Genomic DNA, 20,446 nt, shown 5'->3' with positions numbered 1-20,446 from the left:
AGGCAACGAGCCGGGCAGGGAGCAGAATGCAGTCGTGGAAAGTAGGGGAGGCTGTTACATGGGGCTCCGTGTTGAGAACTAGTGCGGGGATTTGGGCAGAGGAGACGGGACCTGATTTCTGTTTTAAGAATGTGATTCTGGCTGCTTTGGGGGGTGGTGGGAAGCGTCGGGGGCGGTGGTGAGGGAGGGTGGTGGGTGGTGCAGGGGCAGGGGTGACTGGGCACGGGGAGCTCTGGGAATGGGTTCGATTGGCCTCTCACTCTGTCCTTCCTGCTGCTTCCAGGACCAGCACACACCGACCGTGCTGTGGGGTAACTCGACATCTTTGGCCGCGTGGGTGGCTCCCTGTGGCCCAGGGCACCGACAACACCCTTCCTGGCCCCCAGCTGACCCCGTTTGCCATGGCCCAGCCCTGTAGCCCTGCATCATGATCACATAGATCCTCTGCCAAGGCCCTGATCCCACTGCCCCAGCTCCCACTCGCCTGCCCTGCCTCCTGAGTGAATGCATGCCCCACTGGGGACGCACTTCTTCCTTCTTCAAGTGCTAGTTCAGCACCTCCTCCGGGAAGTCCTCCCAAGACCTTTTAGCAGACCTAAGAGTTCCAGGGCCATGTGTGCGCCCTTCCATGCCGTGTGTGTCAGGAGCGCTGTCATTTCAGGGGTGCAGGTTTGCCTCCCCATGAACCCGTGAGCCCTTGGGGCAGAGGCCACGGCGGAGCCTTGATCCTCCAGCTGGCTGAGTTGAACGTGTGAGACTCAAGGTTTTAGGCCTTTCAGCTCCTTAGAGAACACTGGCTCCCGGCTCACCCAGCCTTCTCCCCCGTGCAGCTCTAAAATCCTTGAGCCTGGAATAAAGCTGCATCGATGAGACCCTGCAACGGCCTCCTGGAGGCGCGTCCATGGGAGAGGCACCTTGTCTCGTGGCAGCTGTGGGACGTGGAGGCGGGATCGCTCAGCAGCACTGCGTAGCCCCGCTGCCCTGGGGACAGGGCCACTCCTTGGCGGTGGGGGACAGAGGGGTCGCAGATCCCCTACCCAGGGCTCCGCAGAGCTGAAGAGGCCATAACGACCCACCCAGCCATGCAGCCCACTTCACCCTTAGGGTCAACACTGTAGTGGCGACAACAGGCCGCCTGTCCACCTGCTCCTGCGGGACGCACCCGAGTCGGCTATTCTGTGCAAACAAGCAGCCAGCAGACTGAACGATGTGCTACAGTTTGGAGAGAAAACGAAAGGGGGGACGGAGGGAGTGTGTGTGTGTGTGTGTGTGTGTGTGTGTGTGTGTGTGTGTGATGCTGGCCTACACGTAACACGCCTCTGAAAAGACAGACGAGCCATCTGGTAGGATTAGTTGCTTTCAGGGAAAGGAACTGAGTGGTGGACGGCAGGACAAGGAGACACGCCTCAAGTGTCTTTAGGCCACATGTTGCCAAATCCACTTAGGTCACTGAGCTGGGAGCCAAAGCTGAACCTCCCTGACCTCAGAGCCCGAGGCTCCTGCCCCAATCCCGTACTGCTTCTCAGGAGGGGATCCCGACAGGGGCCCCCCCGTGGACCAGCGAGTTTGAGAAATCAAGATGGGCATTTCCACTGACGCGTTATTACACGGGTTCGGGCGCTCCCTGCCTGCTGTTAATTTTGGCTTCTTTTGTACACAGGGGAAGAAAGGTGAAGTGGGCCCGCCGGGAACCCCTGGACTGCTGGGGCCACAGGTAACTGCCACCCCTGCATGCCCTTCCCCAGCCATGCTGCTTCCTCTGATGGAAGAAGCGATTGGTTAGCAGTTCTCAGGTTGATAACCGGTCTCGTATGGTCACCTCATCAGAAGGAATGTTCAGGGGGCCCTTCGTCCTCCCATCTCCACTGGCTCCCTTGGCCTCCTGCTCCTGTGCTAGGAGAACGGCCACCGTTTGCCCCCCTGGAGGAATTTCCATCTGTGGGAGGGCAGACAGGGGTGACACGGTGATGACCAACCAGCGTGATGAGAAAGGGAAGCAGTGAGGTTCAGGGAGCGGCGCCCCAGACGAGGTGTCCCCTGATGGACAGCATGCGGCCGGCCAGGCAGAGGTGGAGAAGGGGCCTTCCCGGCAGGGCTCAGCTCTGCAGAGACACCTGGTTTGGGACACAGGCTGTGTATGGGTGTGGACAGGCCCGCGTTTGGCTGGAGCTCACTGCACTAAGCACGGGGTGGCTGGACCGTGCATTCGGGGTTGGAAGGGGCTCGGCACGGGACCAGAACCATCACGCTATTCCAGGAGACCGCACACCTGGGTTCTGGTGTCTGACTCCCTATCCACTGTGACGTTGGCCAGCTCCCTCCCCCACTCTGGGCCTCAGTCTACCCCTCTGTAAATGCTGGGGTCAGGGCCCCCTTCACACTCTGTGCTGTCTCGCTCCCTGGAGGCCCTCTCCTCCTCCTTGCTCCCCTCACTCCCTTGGTGCTTCAGGCTCGGCTCTATTGGCACTTCCTCGAGCCCCGCGCTTTATCGGGCTTCCCGCTTCCACACATGCACAGTCACCCGTGATCCCCTGGGGACCCCACAGCCACCTGCCAGATGGGCCGACTCAGGGTCACCATCATTTCCCAGATCGAGGGCAAGGCTCCCAGATCCAGAGAGACTTGCTCAGGACTGCTGGCTGCTAAGCGGTCGCCTCCCTCGCTCCCTAGGGGATCTTGGGCCCAGACCGTCTCAGTCCCCTGTACCTATAGTGTGGACACAGTGAGCGTGCGTCGGGAGCCCGGGCCTGGCGGGTGCAGGTGTTGGCTCTCCCTTTGCTCCTGAATCAAGGCCCCTCCCCAACCCTCCCCAGATCCGTAGATTCAGGAGAAGAGAACCATGAAGGGAGGGAGCACAGTCCCCGAGTCAGACACCGGGTTCTGATCCCAGCATCACCACCTGGTGGCTAGGACATTTTGGAGGCAAGTTACACCACTTGTGAGAAATACCAAAAGGAATAAAAGGGAGGGCCATATTGTGGTGGAAGAGAACAGGGATGTGGCCCAGGCGATGAGGTCCCTGAGGCGCAGGGAGCCCCCGGTGGGGACCCTATCCCTGTTCTGGGAGCAGTGGCAGTGAGCAGGGACACACAGTCATGGGTCGCGCTGGCTGCCCCCTGAGCTGCGGTGAAGCCGTGGGCCTCAGCACCCTCCTGCCACTGGGCACCACCCTCTCCATCCGTCGGGCACCAGCAGGGAGGCACCCCCCTGGAGACGGTGCTCTCTGTGCTTCCGAGGCCAGCTTTTACTGCTCGCTGACATTCAAAGCATCCTGGTGAGTGATGGGTGCCTTGCAGGCCTCCTCAGACTTCATCCTGGCACCTCCAGTTCGGTCCGGATCTGGCATGCGATAAGGGAGTATAAAATCAATCATAATTCACGGTTTTCTAAAGATTCCACATTCACCGTGGGGTTTTGATGTTAATGGTGAAAAATAGAGTGCTTTCTGCATTTGTTTTATTACCTTGCTTTCCAGAAGCAAAGCTTGTATTTCAAATTTCACCATACATGAAGCTCCATCAAATTACTTTAAGCTACAATTTTTTGCCCCTACTTACAACTTTTTTTTTTCTTCCTGCTACCTTGGATGATATATTTCTTTCACGTTTAGCTTTGAAATCACTTTCCTTCAATGAATGTTTACCGAACGCCAGGCATTGAGCTGGGTGCCGTAATATAAATATGCTCAGGCTCTCCAGGACTTTTGCCAGAAATAGGGAAATCTGATAGATATGGGGGATCTCAGGGTTCAGAGTTGGACAACGTAGAGCCTGTAGGGGCTGGCACCGTTGATGGGATCACTGCCCAGTGGACCTGATGCTTCACTGCAGCCGACCATCCCCACACGAGGAGGTTGCTGTGGGGCACCCCCGGCCGTCCCCTCTGATTCCCTCCCCTTGACAAGCTGCATGCTCACCTTTCCTGGGCTTTGCCACAGTCCCCCTTGTTTGTGATTCATTGGGTCATCCATTCAAGAGGGATTTATTTGTAAGTACCCACTCTGTGCCACACTCAGGTCTGCGGATCGGAGAGGGCATGTGAAATCTGGGTGCCACCATGCAGATTTCATGCATGCACCCGGAGGAGCCACCTCTTAGCAGGGCAGAGAGACTTGCAGGTAGAGAAGACAGTCCAGGGAGCTGGATTCTGGGCGAAAGGTGAGATAATCGGCCTCTCTCAGGGCCCAGAGGTGGCTCATGCCTACACCCATCTGGAAAATCAAGGTTGCTTCTGCTGAGAAGCTTTTCTGCTCTGCCGAGAAGAAGGAAGGGAGATAAAGGGTTTCATTTCTGCCATTGTCAAGACACCCTCTTTAGTGTTCGTACATAATTGTGACTATTCTTTATACCCACCTGTGAGACAAGAATGCAGATCCCATGTAAAACCCAAGGAGACGGAGCTCAGAGCTTAATTAGCTCTGCGTGTACTGGGATGAGCCCGCTCGGCAACCTCAGAGTGCACTGGCCCCAGGGCGGCTGGCATCTGGAAGATGCTTTCGGTGCCTTTTTTTTTTTCAAGATGAAAAAACTTCACCTGCTGGAATGTTTCAGAATAAATAGATGCATTCATGATGTTGGAGGCAGTGGCTCTTATATCCTGGCAGCCTTTTAGGCAAAATGGAAATCTGTGTGTCTTTGGGTCAGGCATTTGCAGAGGCTGATGGCATTTGGTGTGGCAGGCAGGATGGATGGCCCTTGAATCGGTGGCCAGGGGGAGGGGTTGGCCCTGGAGATGACTAGGTGGGCTTGTGGGCCTGGGTCTCTGCACAGGAGCCCTGCTGGGGTAGGTAGTCATTATGGCTTTGCTCGCCGGGATCCACATCCTAAGTGGGGGCGGGGGTGCACAAATTATGAACAACCCCCTCCCTCAACAGCAAACATTTCCAAGCCACATAAGCAGCCTGATTGCCAGGCTAATTTGTGCAAGTACTTTCCACACATCTTCACATCCCATCCAGCTTCATGAATCTCTGCCAGTTGGAACTAGGTGGTTATTGGGAATAACTATTTGCCATTCCTTTAGTAATGAGAATTAGGTTAAGTGGTTGTTTATGCGCCATCATTGTCATTACGGAGAACGTTCAAGAGCTGTGTAGCCGCCATCGTTTTGGACGGATCGAATGTTATTTCATTAATACTAATTACACCGATTGGTTCGCTTTTATTAGTAGTCACTACTTAGCTGTTTTCAATGGGAACAACGAGAACAGTCGTTATTGTGTTGTTAACATTTAAATCTGTTGGTTAACTTGTCACTCAGTAATAACTAGATTAACTGGTTGTTTGTGTATTTTTATTAATAGTAAAAGGAAAAGAGAGTGGAGCAACACGTGTGCAAGGCTCCAGCACTCCGAGCTTGATCACACACCCTCACTAATCCATGTTGCGGGGAGCAAAGGCGCTCCAGCCTCTCTCCTGCAGTTCTGGAAACTGAGGCACAAGGGGTACTGCATTGCCCAAGTCCGTGGAGGGAGTGCGAGGCGACCTAGTGTTGGGCCCAGGCCACCCAAAACCAAAGCCCTATTTTTTAATTCCTTTATACTATCATGACTCACCAATAAAGGTAGTAGTAGTTAAATCATTTTAGTTTAACATAACCTAATGTATGATCTTTAATTCAAATGTTAGGGATGCCTGGGTGGCTCAGCGGTTGAGCATCTGCCTTTGGGTCAGGTCGTCTCCCGAGGTCCCAGGATCAAGTCCCACATAGGGCTCCCTGCATGGAGCCTGCTTCTCTCTCTGACTCTGTCTCTGCCTCTCTGTGTATGTCTCTCATGAATAAATAAATAAAATCTAAAAAAAATATATTAAAACAGCAGGCAGGACAATTTGCCCTTGGTCTGAAGCGCGGTGAGGGTCAAGGACATGTGGACTCCTGCCTTGATTTCCTGGAGAAGGGAAGTGGGTACGGGCTTCCAAGTGGCACCTCCTGACCCCCTGCAGGTCAGGGTCCTCCCGACTCCACGCCTCCCCCTCCTGCATTCACCTGAACTTTCCTCTCCACCCGCCACCCATGCAGATCCTCTCCAGGCCCCCCTGAGACAGGTCAGTTCCCTGGGCGCGTCCTGCTCCACCTCCCGAATGATCATATTTCTTCCTTCTCGAAGCACCTCCTTCTCTCGGTTTCTGGCCGTGCAGACCCTTGCTTCTCTGACAGTCTGGCCCTGAGTCCCGGTCTGCCTTGCTATCTCCCCCTCTGCCCACGTCCTGAAAGGACCGCAGGGCCCCCCACACCGTCTCTCAGGATCCTGTGCAGGGCCCTGCTTCTGCCCACCCTGCAGGCCCTGACCATGGGTAGATCCGGGCCCACCCCCAAAGCCCCTGGGCTCCTGCCACCCCGCTCCTCCGGGGCGGGCTGTCGTGCATCAAACACAACGTCCTCCAGAAGAACCACTGATGCCACCCATCCTCCAACTGTGCTCCTCCCACGTTCCTTCTCTTGGCAGATGGTGCCACCAGCTACCTGCTTGTTCTGGGCAAACAGTTGGGTTTGACGCTTCTCTTCCACACACACACACACACACACACACACACACACACACACTGTTGTAAATCTTGTCAACTTCACCTTCAAAACATATCCCAAGTCAGACTGGCTCTTGCTGTCTCCACCCCTCACCCCTGTTCTCCCAGGGGGGCCCTGCCCCAAGCTGACTTGCCCCTTCACATGGACTCAGACTTTGTGCTGGGGCTGGTGTCAGGCAGGAGGCCAAAATATAATAACCACCTTCCCCATGGCATGGGGTGGCACCGGGCTTATTGTCCTGGGTGCCTTACCGTGTTCAATCTCGAGGAACAGAGGCTTCATGGCTCCACCTTACAGACCAGGGGACTGGGCCTTCGTAAAGCAAGGAACTTGCCATATGGCTGGGAACTAGCAGATAGGGGTTCTGTTTGCTTCCTTAGCTGGACCCCACGTGCAGGGACTGCAATAAACGGGGACGCTTAGGGGTCATGGGGCCATATGCATAAAGGCCTCATAGATGGCCAGGAAGATCGTTGGTGCTTCAGAAAATCTTCTCCGTACCTGGCCTCTAGGCTGATGGGCCCACGTGTCCAGGTCCTTCCCAGGCCCTGCTCCTGCCCACCGACCCTCCCCCATGGCTCTCCAGAGGCTGGATCAGAAGCCTTCTGAGTTTCCTCCAGAGTGGAGGTCTGCTCTGCTCCAGGTGTCTGGTCACCTGGAGGAGGCTGATCGTAGCCTTCTAGGGTGCAGATGTCAGAACCTCCCAAGGCCAGGTGGCAGTTCTGAGAAGAGCATCCTCTACTGCCTGTGTCCCCCCGTGGCTGTCAGAAGGCACAGTGACGCCCTCTGAGCAGGGTCCCCAGGGCATCAGCGGCAGGCGGGCTGACATTGGGTCCTCATTGCTGCTTCCTCCCCCACCATGCATTTCTCACCTGGACTTAAGAAATGCTCCTTGTCAGTGAGAGGAGGCTGGGGGTAAATGGCTGTGCCCTTTGTGTGGCTCCCCACCTGGAAGCAGTGCCCAGACCCCTGCCAGCTGTTGGCACTGCTTCCAGCTTCTCTCTGTAAATTGCTTGCTACAGGTACTGACCTCCTGAATTTACAGCACCAGACAAGCAGGTCGTTATTAAGCCCCTACTGTGTGCATAGCAATGAACCAGGTGCTGCGGGTCCTTACAAAGGAGGTGGATGTGACATGACCAAGCCCGTACTGAAAGTTCTGGTTCCACTTAATGCACACAGTCTTTTAGTAGAGCACTCCGTCCAAGGGGATGCTGGGGCTGGAACCAGAGGGCTCAGACCTGTGTTCCAAGCTGTGCAGATGTTTTGCAGGGGGCGGGCACAGGGGGTGGCAGGTGAAGGGACGAGGGTCCTTGCATCTGAATGCCAGCTGTGTCACATAACAATTTCCCTCCCAAGTTCCAGTTCTTTGTGCATAACATGGGATGGAGTAAACCCGCCTGGCAGGCTTGGTGGTGGACAGAAACGAGGCCCAGCGTATGAAGCACAGAGCAGAGGGAGCACCGAGTGGGGGCTGGCCACTCCCCCCAGCCCTTCTCCTACTTCTGTGTTTTCTGCTTTCTACTTGCATGGAACCCTGCTTCTCTCATTGTGCTTCTAATATTCTCATAGAGTGTGTGTGGAGTTAGTTTAGGTGGGCGATTCCCAGACCAGACAGCGCTTCAGGATTCCTGGGGGGTGGGGAGGAGTGTTTCCAAAGTCACTGACTGCTTGGGCTTATCCCGGAGGCAAACAAGGGGCCCCGGATACTGTACTTATGACAAGTTTTCTGGGTGTCTCTGCAGCAGCCGGCCTATCAGGGATCCTCTGGAGATGATGGCTGTGTGGCCTCAGGGGGGGCGCTTACCCTCTCTGGGTCTCTCTTCATTATCATCAGACAAGCAGGCCTAATTTCCAGTAGGTGACCACTAGTGATCTGCTTACTCTGGCATGCTGTGAGGCCACAGCGTCCTGCAGGGGGTTTGCAAGAGGCAAAGGAGGAAGGGGAAACAGGGTCCATCGGAGGAGCGAGCTAGCCAGGAGGCCTGCTTCCTGCAGCAATCTGCTTGAAAGCTCATGAAACACTCCAGGGTTCATCACCATCCTGGAAGAGCATCACCATCCTGGAAGAAGGCTGATGTGTCCAGATTGCTAGCAGAGGAGGGGCTCAGAGAAGCCCTGTGGGACAGGGGGTTGGATGAGACCCCAGGGGTCACGTTGGAGTATGAGCAGGTCACCTGGACTGTGCCTTCCACGGGGGTCCTGGGAGTGTCACCTGCAGGGCTCTTGCTTGGCCAAGGAGTGAGCAGAGCTGAGCCGGCGCAGCTGGGTGGTGGGTCTGCAGGGCGGTAGGGTTGAGGCCACAAACCTTCTCAGTGCTCGTCCCAGACCCGCATGCAGCAGGGAGGACCCCTGCCCGACCCCCTGTCCCAGGCTACCGAGCCCCTCAGGTGCATCTGCCTCAAGCACACCTCCCAACAAAAGTAGCTGCTACCTCCAAAGACTGAGCTGCTACAGGGACAGCGAGGTGCAGATGCCATCAGAAATTCCCTCTGCGCCCATCGCTGACTCGCGTGTGCCCCCAGCGGGAGACAGGGCAATGGTCCAGGGGAGCAGCCGCCTTTGTCACTTGTTAGTATCGATCCCCCTCTAGTGGCGACGTGGCAGCTTTCTCCCTGGACGCAGGGCCCTCTCCTTAGCGCCCCTTAAATTCAGTTGAAGTCCTCAAACATATATGGGAGCACCTGCTGTAGGCCAAGCCCTGGGTTCAGGTCTGTGAGAGATGCAGAGGGAACAAGAGGGGCCTCCGCCTCAGAGGGCAGGGGAGTCAGACGACCACAGCGACACTGGCCTTGAAAGTGGAGGACAAGTGTGGTAACTGGAGACGTGTCAGAGGTGGAGGCGTGGAGAAGCAAACAAAACCAGAGCTCCTCTCTGAGAACCGGGTGAGGGCGCAGAGGGGGAGGTGGGGATGGACCTGGATGGGTGCACGGTGCCGCTGGCAAGCAGGTCATCCGCCCGACAGTGCGTCCTGACAATTCCTCATCCATGGAGCAGAGCTGCACCTTGTGAAGTGAGTGGGTCCCGGGCTGGGCAGGGGCTGTCGGGAACCTGTAAATACTTTGGTCCATTCTGGGCTCCAGTCCCTCTCCATGGTCCTGGGCCTGCACGGCGGCCCAAGGCCCAGAACTTGGGGTGTGTGACAGGACGACCTGCCCTGGTGCCCCTGTCACCTTGCCCACACCCTCGGTTGGACGGGGCTGCCCCGCAGACAGGAGCTCCAGCTCGGGTTCTGTCCTGCTTGTGGGGCCAGACCTGCGTCGGTTCCCGGACGTGGAGGTGCCCCCCGGGATCGGTGTAGGGCATGACAACCAGGGCTGCAGGGTGGGTGTCAAGACTGGGCTCCGGAGAATCGTCCCGAGAGCTCTCAGGACTACCAGCTGGTGGCCCCACCCCAGACCTAGGGAATCGGGGGGGGGGGGGGTGTGCTGGGGCAGGAGACCCATGTCATTCACCCCCAGCAGCCACTGTCCTGCAAGGTCTTTGTTAACAGCTTAACCCACCGTGTGTGCATGTGTGTGTGTAAACGTGCAGCCTTATGCACATAAATACATATGTATTTACTTTAAATGCTCAAGTATTTTGAACAGACAGAAGAGATGACCTAACAGTTATAGAATCAACACCTCAATATGACAGGTGTCAACATCTTGCAAATTTTATTTTTTTTCTTGCTTTTTGCTTTTTTTGTTTATTTGAAAATAAAGCATCATGGAGACGAAGCCTCACCTGGTCTCTGTGACCCCTTCCCTCCTCCTCTCTCAAAGGATATTGTCACCAGGAAGCTGCCCCATGCACAATCGTAACCCACGCCATGCTCTTCCTTTGCAGGGCCCACCAGGACCGCCTGGCATCCCAGGCCCCCCCGGACCTGGAGGACCCCCGGTAAGACTGGCTCTGGTTTTCTTGTGCAGGGGCCCTTAGGTGAGGGTCTCATGGCCCCCGGGGACCGGGAATGTCTCCGTGTATGGCCATCTGTTTGTCCTTCTCCTTCATGAGCAAGGAGGACTCCTCCTGTAGCTGCTCCCTAGCCTCTGGGCTTTCAGGCCCTAGATTAGACCAGAAATATCTCTTGAGCTCATGTAGCATGTTGGTTGGCTGCTTCTCGAGACAGACACGTCGGAGGAGGAACGTTAGTCTGGGGATGCCTGTAACTAGTTTGTGGTTTGGCGCCGAGGCCGCCAGAGGACCGGGGTAGACACTGGTTGACATCCTCCCCCCTGCCCACATGTCCTGTGTAGCTGGGGAAGTTCTCCTGTGGGTGGAGGGGGAGGGGACCCAGCCACCAGCAGGGGTGGCCCTTCGGCCCATACCACCAGGTGGGAGCCCGCGCGGTGGGGACTGCAGACCGGACACGGTGTGACAACTCCGCGTCTCACAGTGCCGCACACTAAGGATGCTCCGGTGCCCTGAGATGTATCCCACCCCCCGCCCCAGCATCCTCATCACAGAGGCCTGGGACGTGCCAGGCAAGGTGTTGGGAGAAAGGCCCTGATGCTCCAAAGAGGCCAGACTAACGGTTGCCCCCTGTGATTCCCTTCTCAGGGTTTACCTGGAGAGATCGGCTTCCCGGGAAAACCCGGGCACCCCGGGCTGACGGTGAGTGCCCCGGAGCATCCCCCCCTCACTCTTACCCGTCCTCCATTGGTCCACGTCGGGGGTGGCCAGGCCCTCCCAGCCGGCCACCGGGGCTGCCGGCCTCTCTCTGTGCCCTTTGCTCCCCTGCCAGTGGGCACCAAGGCCCCGGCGCCCAGCCTGACCCCTTCCTCCTGTGGTTCCTTCCACGGCCTCAGTCTCCCGGCACGGCTCCCCAGTGGGGCCCCAGCCAGGGTGCAGATTGGGGCGTCCTCTCCACAGGCCACCACCTCTGGTCTCTTTGAAGAGGCAAGTCCAGAAGCCCTTGCTGCTTAAAGCGTGGCTTCCTGTCCCTACGGGACATGTGCAGAGGGTCACAGAAGTAACTGAGGTGGCGAAGTCTTCCGGTTCTGGGCCTGTTTGCATTTCCTCACTCCCAAACTCAGTAGATCCTGGGGACCCGGGGACCTTCTGCCTTTTAAGTCCTGATGATGGGACTCAGCAACCTGCGTGTCTCCACACACGTAACGCGTGTGCTCTTAAAGCTAGGGTGTCCTAGTTCTGGCCCTGCACTCTTCAGGGCCCAGTGGTGGGGGTGGCTTGTGACACCACAGGGCTGCATCATCCTCATCGACCTGTGCATGACACCCAGGGAGGCCTTGTGCCCTGGGTGGATTTCCTGACAGCTGGCTTTCTCTCCCGTGGGTCACTGGGTGAGGAGGGGGATCCAGACGGCGGAGAAGAGGTGAAAGAGGTAAATCAGACTGTGTAGCGCCCAGCAGCAGTGCCTCCTTGTCGTTGGAGCTTTGGCAGATCCACTGGTGGCTGTAGATGGAACCCCCGTCCCCCCAGGACAGGGGCTCCTGGCTAGAATGCCAGCATTCTCAGCTCTGCTGAATACCGAAGGCTGTGGGACATCCACGCAGGGGTGTGATGCACACTCTAGGGCGACCTCATCCAAAGCTGACCACCTGCTCCATTGCAGCAGCACCAGCAAGCACTCACGAACCCAGTTACCTGCAGTGTGCCCTGCGAACACTCACGCGTGCCCGGTCACCCACAGCAGCACCCACAAAGGGTGTATTCACGTGACGGTGTCGCAGGAAAGCTCAAACCTATTAACAATCACATGTGATGTAAGGGGTTTGTCAACAAGCACGCATGCTGGTGTGAACATTCAGGACATGGGAGAGAGTCGGAGGAAGAGGAAAAAGCAGTGGAAAGAAGGCCGCCGTGGCGCAGATGGGGACGTCATGGCCCCTGACAGTTGGAAGCACCGCCTCCGGCTTTTGCGTTTGCTCTCCAGTGAGATCATGCTTCATGGACCCGAGTGCCCTTACCCCCAGAAGCGTGCCTCCCCCTGCCCTTTTAGGGGTTCCCTCCTGGGACCCCTGTTCCGGGAAGATGGGGCTGTCCTCCCAATAGGCCACCAGCCCAGGCTGGAGACTCCAGGGAATAGGAGTCGTGAATTGGGTGTCAGGGGACCTCTTGGCAGAAAAATTACCAGGGTTTACTAAAATAGTAATAACTTGGAATAGCACTTACAGCTGACACAGTAACATATGTTGCAGGGAAGGGATTTCCCTCGTAGCTGTCGTGGGGGGGGGGGGGCGGGTGCACCTGTTAGGTCACTTAAGGGTCAGAGAAAAAGCAGAGCAAATACATCTGGAGCAGCGGAAGGTGGAGCCGGGAGGCCTGGGTTTAAACCCTGTGGGGCCCCATTACCCGCCACGGGGTCTGGAGTACATGCCTCGGCCTTTCTGAGCTTCTGTCCCCTTGCCCGCGACACCACCTGTCGTGGTCTGGTCAGAAGGGGCAGGTGGGGGAGGAGGAGGCTGCTTGTAGGGAGTTAGGACATGGAGCCCCTCAGTGTCGTGCTTAGAAATAAAAGGTGGACTTGATGAATTCCAACCAGGACGCTGGGAAGGGAGGAAATGTGGGCGGAGGTTTTGCAGGGAGCGTGGAAACAAGGTGGGAAGCAGAATACAGGGAGAGAGGGACCCTGAGCCAGTTCAGCTCACTGTCTGGGTCCTGCCTCCTCTCGCCGACAGCACATGTCCGCACGGGACACCAGGCCCTGGCCAGAGGGCGAGGGCCATCTCCCTCATAAGGCAGTGTGTGGGGACAGCCTGGTCCCACCGAGACCGGCACGCTGGCGAGAGAACACCCCCCCTCAGAGGCGGGACAGTCTGGCTGATGGCTACAAAGCCAGCTCCTGGCTGGAAGCCCCTCAGTGCAATGTATGCCTTAAACACGCCTCTCATTGCGCCCTAAACATGCTTCTCATTGTGCCCTGTTTTCTCCCTCTTGACCAGGGCACACCTGGAAAGGACGGGCAGGACGGAGCACCAGGCCTGCCGGGACCCAAGGTTGGTGTTCACGGGGGCGACAGGAGTTTGAGACACATAATGCAGAAGGAAAGAGATGTTGGATTGTTGGTGAATATTAACATATGCTGATTGCTAGGGCTCAGGATCAGGGCTGGGGATCAGGGCTTGATCAGGTCTGGGGATCAGGATGGGGATCAGGGCTGGGGACCAGGGCTCGGAACCAGGGGTTGGGACCAGGGTTTGGGGACCAGGGCTGGGGACTAGGGCTGGGGACCAGGACTGGGGACCAGGGGTCGGAATCAGGGCTCGGGATCAGGGGTCGGAATCAGGGCTCGGGATCAGGGGTCGGAATCAGGGCTCGGGATCAGGGGTCGGAATCAGGGCTCGGGATCAGGGCTGGGGGCCAGGGATCGGGATCAGGGCTGGGGATCAGGGGTGGGGAGCAGGGCTCGGGATCGGGGCTCAGGACCAGGGGTCGGGACCAGGGCTCGGGACCAGGGGTGGGGATCAGGGCTGGGGACCAGGGCTGGAGACCAGAGCTGGGGGCCAGGGCTGGGGATCAGGGCTGGGGATCAGGGCTTGGGGATCAGGTCTGGGGATCAGGTCTGGGGATCAGGGGTGGGGAGCAGGGCTCGGGACCAGGGCTAGAGATCAGGGCTCAGGATCAGGGCTGAGGATCAGGGCTGGGGACCAGGGGTCGGAATCAGGGCTCAGGACCAGGGTTCAGGATCAGAGCTGGGGACCAGGGCTGGAGGTCAGGGCTGGGGATCAGGGCTGGGGACCAGAGCTGGAGGTCAGGGCTGGGAATCAGGTATGGGGACCAGGGCTTGGGGATCAGGGCTGGGAATCAGGTATGGGGAGCAGGGCTGGGGACCAGGGCTGGTGATCAGGGCTCAGGATCAGGGCTGGGGACTAGGGCTCGTGACCAGGGGTTGGGACCAGGGTTTGGGGACCAGGGCTGGGGACTAGGGTTGGGGACCAGGGCTGGGGACCAGGGGTCGGAATCAGGGCTCGGGATCAGGGCTCGGGGCCAGGGGTCGGGATCAGAGCTGGGGACCAGGGTGGAGGTCAGGGCTGGGAACCAGGGCTCAGGACCAGGGATCGGGATCAGGGCTGAGAACCAGGGCTGGAGACCAGAGCTGGGGACCAGGGCTTGGGGATCAGGGCTGGGGATCAGGTCTGGGGATCAGGTCTGGGGATCAGGGGTGGGGAGTAGGGCTCGGGACCAGGGCTAGAGATCAGGGCTCAGGATCAGGGCTGGGAATCAGGGCTGGGGATCAGGGCTGGGGACCAGGGCTTGGGGACTAGGGCTGGGGACCAGGGCTGGGGACCAGGGGTTGGAATCAGGGCTCAGGACCAGGGTTCCGGATCAGAGCTGGGGACCAGGGCTGGAGGTCAGGGCTGAGGATCAGGGCTGGGGACCAGAGCTCAGGACCAGGGATCGGGATCAGGGCTGGGAACCAGGACTGGAGACCAGAGCTGGGGACCAGGGCTTGGGGATCAGGGCTGGGGACCAGGGCTCAGGACCAGGTCTGGGGATCAGGTGTGGGGAGCAGGGCTGGGGACCAGGGCTGGAGGTCAGGGGTTGGGATCAGGGCTCGGGATCAGAGCTGGGGACCAGGGCTGGAGGTCAGGGCTGGGGACCAGGGCTCAGGACCAGGGCTTGGGATCAGGGCTTGGGAATGTTGGATTCACCCGGTCAAACATGGGCAAGTCCTTTATTTCTGCGAAGGTGCCTGGCGAAGGATTTGGAAGCCTCACACTTTAAAACGAACCTGTTAGAAATACGCACGTGTTTGCCAGAAGTAGCAACTTTGGACAGCTCAGGACATAGGAGACTCAGGACATAGGAGACTCTAATTCTAAAAATATTCTTGTGAGGCTCATTATGGTAGGATCATTAAGAAAAGAGTCAGAGTTTAAGTATCATAAAACCGGGAAGCAAATTCCCGGTTCCCACACGGCACATGAACAGCCGCAAGTCGGCCCAGTAAATATTTCCACCAGCGAACGTGCTTCTCTCCTTCCAAACACGTTCGCTCAGGGTGTGGGGCAGCGGTCGGCTTCTTGAGAGCACCCATCATCCTCTTCAACAAATAACCCAGAAATGCAACTTTTTCATGACCAAACACAGAATAAGTGTGCATTTAATTTCATTTTCTCTTTCACGAGAAGACGAGAGGGCGAACCTAGTATTTCAAAGTCTCCAAATCGCTCACGCCTCCTCTCGTCTACTCAGTTGTGTGTTTGGGAAATAAAACAAAAGCAGAGCCGTGGCGTATGGAACCTGTGAGGCGGTTCGGCCGCCGTGGCCTCGTGGGGGCAGCGCCTTGGCTGGGGCTGGCCGTGACCCCCAGGCCCCGTGCCCTCCGCCAACCTCCGTGTGCACCCCTTGCAGGGCCAGCCAGGAGACAGAGGAGAAGACGGTCTGCCCGGAAAACCCGGCCTTAGGGTATGGACCCCCCCACCCCACCCCGGGTTCTGCCCACCGGTGTGTTTGTGGTTGTGGGAACCGCAGTCGATGGTGGGAGCACGGTGGGTGAGCTTGGGCCCGTCTGCAGGGGTGGGGGTGCCTGCGACCGCCGCTCGGGCTGGGAATGGTCACGGCAGGCCCGGGACACAGGGAGCAGGGCCGGGGGGTCCTCGGGAGGCCCGTAGAAGGAGGACACGGCCTCGAGGGGAGCTTGTCCCGGCAGCGGTCAGGGAGAGGGACTCCCCTCTGTGTCTGGGGGTCTGTACCCGCCCCCCAGGGTCCGTCCGGTGCTCCCTAAGGCCTGGCCCCACTGCTGGCGGGTGCAGCCTGGGGCGTCCGGCCCCCCTGCGCTTGCAGCAGGTGCCAAGGGCTGTGGGAGAGGCAGAGGCCAGTCCCCGTTGTGTTTGGGCAGGGCGCCTCCTGTGGGTGTGGGGACCCCCGGTGCCGGGTTTGGATGGCTTGTCCCCTCGGAGCCCCACGTCGTGGGTGGCAGGGTCTCCTCTGTCTTGAGGTCCGGGGTTCAAATCTCAGATGTGGCCTGAGCTCAGGATGCAGTGAACACGGGAGAGAGGGCGGGACCCTGTGTGTGGTGCCCTGTGAGTGTGTATCTGGTGTGTGTGTCTGTCTGTGGTGTGTGTCGGTCTGTATATGTGGGGTGTGCAGTGTGTGTGTATGTGTGGTGTGTGTCTGTGGTGCGTGTTGGTGTCTGTATGTGGGATGCATGTGTGGTGTGTATGTCTGTGGTGTGTGTTGGTAAGTGTATATGGGGTGTGGGGTGTATTTGCTGTCCAGCGTGTGTCAGTGTGTGTCGGGGGGAGGTGAGTGTATGTTGTATGTGTGTATGTGTGTGGTGTACACATGTGGTCTATGTCAGTATGTGTATGTGGGGTGCGTCTGGTGTGTTGTGGGCAGGTGCACGTGTGTATGTGTCAGTGTGTGTGGGGGTATGGAGTAGGGTGTCTGTGGTGTATGTGTACATAGGGTGTGTGTGGGGGGGTGTTTGTATGTGGGGTGCATGTGTGAGGTATGTGTATGTGGAGTGTGTGGGGTGTGTGTGTACATGGGGTGTGTGTGTGAGGTGTTACATGGGGTGCGGGTGAGGTGTGTGTACGTGGGGTGCATATGGGGTGTGTGCATGTACATGGGGTGTGGGGGGTGTATGTGTGGTGTGTGTGGGGTGTGTGTATGTGGGGTGCATGTGTGGGGTGTGTGTACGTGCAGTGCATGTGGGGTGTGTGTGTACGTGGGGTGTGTGGGGAGTGCATGTGGGGAGCCTGTGTGGGGAGCCTTTGTGGGGAGTGTGTGGGGTACGTGTGGGGGGAGCGTGTGGGGTACATGTGTGGGGTGTGTGCGGGGAGCACGTGTGGGGGCAGGGAGAGCATGGGCTGACAGGTGCTGCGCCCTGGCCCGCATGATTGCCCAGCCCACCCCCCGGGGCCCTGTCCTCTGCTGGGTCACCACCTGTGGATCCTCCAGGACCAGGTCCCTGTCACCCCGCCCCTGCCCACAGCCACGTCTGGCAGGTTCCCAGGGCCGGTTTGCCACGTGGCCGGTGGGTCCAACCCAGCCCAGCAGGAGCCGGGAGGGTCCTGGCCTCACCCCTTCCTCCAGGAAAGCAGGACCCAATCACCTGTGGGCGGCGAAGGTGCAGGGGGTGCAGCCGCGGGCGCCCTGGTGTTGCCTTGCCTTCCACACGGCGGGCATTCTTCAGAAGACGACGATGTGTCGTGTACCCCAGGTGGATCCAGTGTGGCAAGAACCTGCTGGGTCCCCCGGGAAGCCCCCTGTTGTCTGGGTTCCAGATCCCAGAGACCCAGCCCCCGAGCCCCATGAGCACACAGACGGTTGTCCGGTTGCCACCTACAGGACTGTGGTCCTTCCTGTTTTAAGAAGCATCATATGCATTTAAAAAGCACTTTGATGATCCCCAGTCACTGAAATATAATAATGAGTAATTTATTGTGCCGCCTCCATGCACGCCTGGGTGTGGGTGCATTTAGGGGGGTGAAGCTCGTGGTCTTAAAAGCACCCAGGCCACCTTTCGGTGTTTGGTTGAAATTCCATCGTTTTCTGGAAAGGACTTGTTGGGCTGGCAAAGGTTGCTGATGACCCAGTAGATGCTATTGTGGGGACCACACCTCACAGTTGCATCTTCTCCAATTTGTAAAGTGGAGCCCACGTCCTCCTGGGCTTGCACAAGTGAGTTCCGGCCTCGTGTCCGGTGGTCTTCAGAGCCCGGCTCTGGCGCGTGCACGGGCCTGCAGGAGGCTGTTGCTGATCACAGGAAGTGTTGGGATGACCTCACAGGTGCCCTTTCGGGATTTCTGTGGCCTCAACAGACGACATGCTTTGTATCTCTGGTAACCTCCAAAGGCCCGAAGATCCAGCCCACATGTGTCGTTTTTGTCCGATTCCTAGTGCGATACATTTGGACGTGTCTCCAGGAAGTTCAAAACTAGGAATTTTTGCAGTTATGATACCTTCACAACATACTCAGCAGCCTCCAAAACCATCTGGCCTGGGGCCTTATGCCTGTTTTTTTTTTTTTTTTTTTTTTTTTTTTTTTTTTTTTTTACAAAATGCCGGCTAAAGATAAAAAAAATCTTCCAGGATTACAGCTAAGTCGTGGACAGCAGGTTTAGGGGTCCATCAGGGAAGGGAGCTGGCTTGCAGGGCGCACAGATCGGGAATTCAAGACACCGCCCAGCCCCCCGTCCCCCGGGGCCTCTGATGTAGGGGCTCGTGGCGCAACTCGGGAGGCACTTCCGAAGCTCATCAAAATGCCTTCTGACCAAACCCGGACGCGCAGTGGCTTTCTCAGCACGAGAGAAGCAATCCCCGCGGCGAAGGGGTTAGCATCCCAGCAGATGTAAGGCGACAGTTGGAGTGGCACGTATTTGCGTGACTCCGCATAGAGCAGTTCTTACTAATTGTAAAGACTGGGACTTCACGGGGGATCGGAGTGCGTGGAGGAGGTTTCTGGTTGGGCCAGTGCCCCTGGCGGCACCAGAGCCGCAGCGCCCAATGCTAAACAGTGCGTCGGGATCCTTTCTTTTCTTTTTCTTTTCTTCCCTCCTCCCCTTCGCCTCTGAGAAGTGGTGGTCATGCTGGCCTTCACCAGCAGCGGAGTCTGGCGTGGCTGCGGGGGCAATCACGACGTGCACGCGTGAACTTGCTCGTTCATTCATTCGGGGGGCCGTTCACTTGCCAGAAGACCACAGTCCTCATGGAGAGCTACACGACGTGCCCCTAAACACACGGCCGTGCTCCTAAGTAGCACGATGGGTGTTAGAGGTCGGCATTCAGGAAGTCAGTGGTTCTTGAGCCACGTCGTTGGTTAGAAAGTACAGTCCCCCCCTCCCCCCGCCGACCCCTCACCACCACCACACACACAAATTCGCATCGGTGGTCTGCAGGGACCACAGCAGCCTGATGTCCTGGGGCCAGCAGACAAGGCCCGTAGAAGTCTCCCGCTTCAACACGACCCCAAAACGCTACCCAGGAACTGAAAGGCTGAGCGCAAAACTTCATCCAATCTGCTAGAACCGGCGTGTATTCGGGGTTTGCGTTTGGACGTTGACCAGAATTTCCCCCCAAGACCTGCCCTTCCTGTAGCACACCTCAGGACAGGAAAACTAAAGCTCTCACCCGCCTCTAACCCGGGGACTGCCTGCGTTTTCCAAAAAGTCTGAACAGCAACCGCGGGACAGTGGTCATCCCGGGCGTGCTCCTCAGTGGCTGCTCCTTCATCACCGGGCCCAGCCTGGGGCCCGGGCTCCCCTGCCACGTGTGCTAACGGCTCGGAGCGGGATGGACCTTGGAGTCACAGCTTTGGCCCGTTGCTGTTGCACTTCGTACGCTTGTAGGTTCAGGATGGATGGATTCAGCAGTGTGACCTGGGTCAGCACGGTTCCAGCAGATGTTTCTTTGGGGGGGACTGAGAGAGGATGTGCAAGAGTGTGGAGCCCCCTCCCTCTGGAAATGCCAAAGGCTTGGTTTCCATAGCCCGAGCTGCCGCGTAGAGTCAGCTGCGTAGGGCGCAGGCTGTGACCCTATGCGACGCTCATGTCCCAGAATCCAGAGTTGCGGCCCGCAGGTGCTGTGACTGTGTGGGGCCGGGGGGAATGACAGCCATCGCCGCAAATGTGAGCGGAAAATAATGGGGTGTCTGTTATTCTGTCTCCAGGGTGAAGTTGGGGAGCAGGGCCTGGCAGGCCGACCTGGAGAGAAGGTCTGTTTGTTCATATTTTCGTTCATTCATTCATTCATTCCTTCGCTGGAGATCTCGGGGGGCTGGGGCGCAGGAGGGGGAAATCACAGGTCTGGGTCCCGGCCCGGCCCACAGGAGAGCCCCCTCACCTCCCCGAGAGCCCAGCAGACAGTGACGCTGTGTTGTTTCCGCAGGGAGCAGCGGGGCTCCCGGGGGCTCCTGGATTCCCAGGCGTGAGGGGAGAGAAAGGAGAGCAGGTAAGTGGCGGCGCCACACCTGTGGCCTCGCAAAGCAGCCCCCTCTGGGGTCCAGCCCCTGGGCCAATGGGGTGGT

General features: G+C 58.0%; 1 protein-coding gene across 1 annotated transcript in view; it reads left to right on the top strand.

The window, feature by feature from the left end:
* The window catches only part of COL22A1 (collagen type XXII alpha 1 chain), a 242,116-nt gene that overhangs the window by 115,002 nt on the left and 106,668 nt on the right, over positions 1-20,446 (top strand). Inside the window, exons 22-28 of the mRNA XM_055314212.1 lie at positions 1,661-1,714; positions 10,357-10,410; positions 11,071-11,124; positions 13,416-13,469; positions 15,829-15,882; positions 20,090-20,134; positions 20,308-20,370. Of these exons, the coding sequence (XP_055170187.1) occupies positions 1,661-1,714; positions 10,357-10,410; positions 11,071-11,124; positions 13,416-13,469; positions 15,829-15,882; positions 20,090-20,134; positions 20,308-20,370 (378 nt within the window). The remainder of the gene's footprint in view (positions 1-1,660; positions 1,715-10,356; positions 10,411-11,070; positions 11,125-13,415; positions 13,470-15,828; positions 15,883-20,089; positions 20,135-20,307; positions 20,371-20,446) is intronic.

This window comes from Nyctereutes procyonoides, unplaced genomic scaffold (genome assembly GCF_905146905.1).
Source record: "Nyctereutes procyonoides isolate TBG_1078 unplaced genomic scaffold, NYPRO_anot_genome, whole genome shotgun sequence".
NCBI lineage: Eukaryota > Metazoa > Chordata > Mammalia > Carnivora > Canidae > Nyctereutes > Nyctereutes procyonoides.
This window is presented reverse-complemented; position numbering and strand designations above follow the sequence as displayed.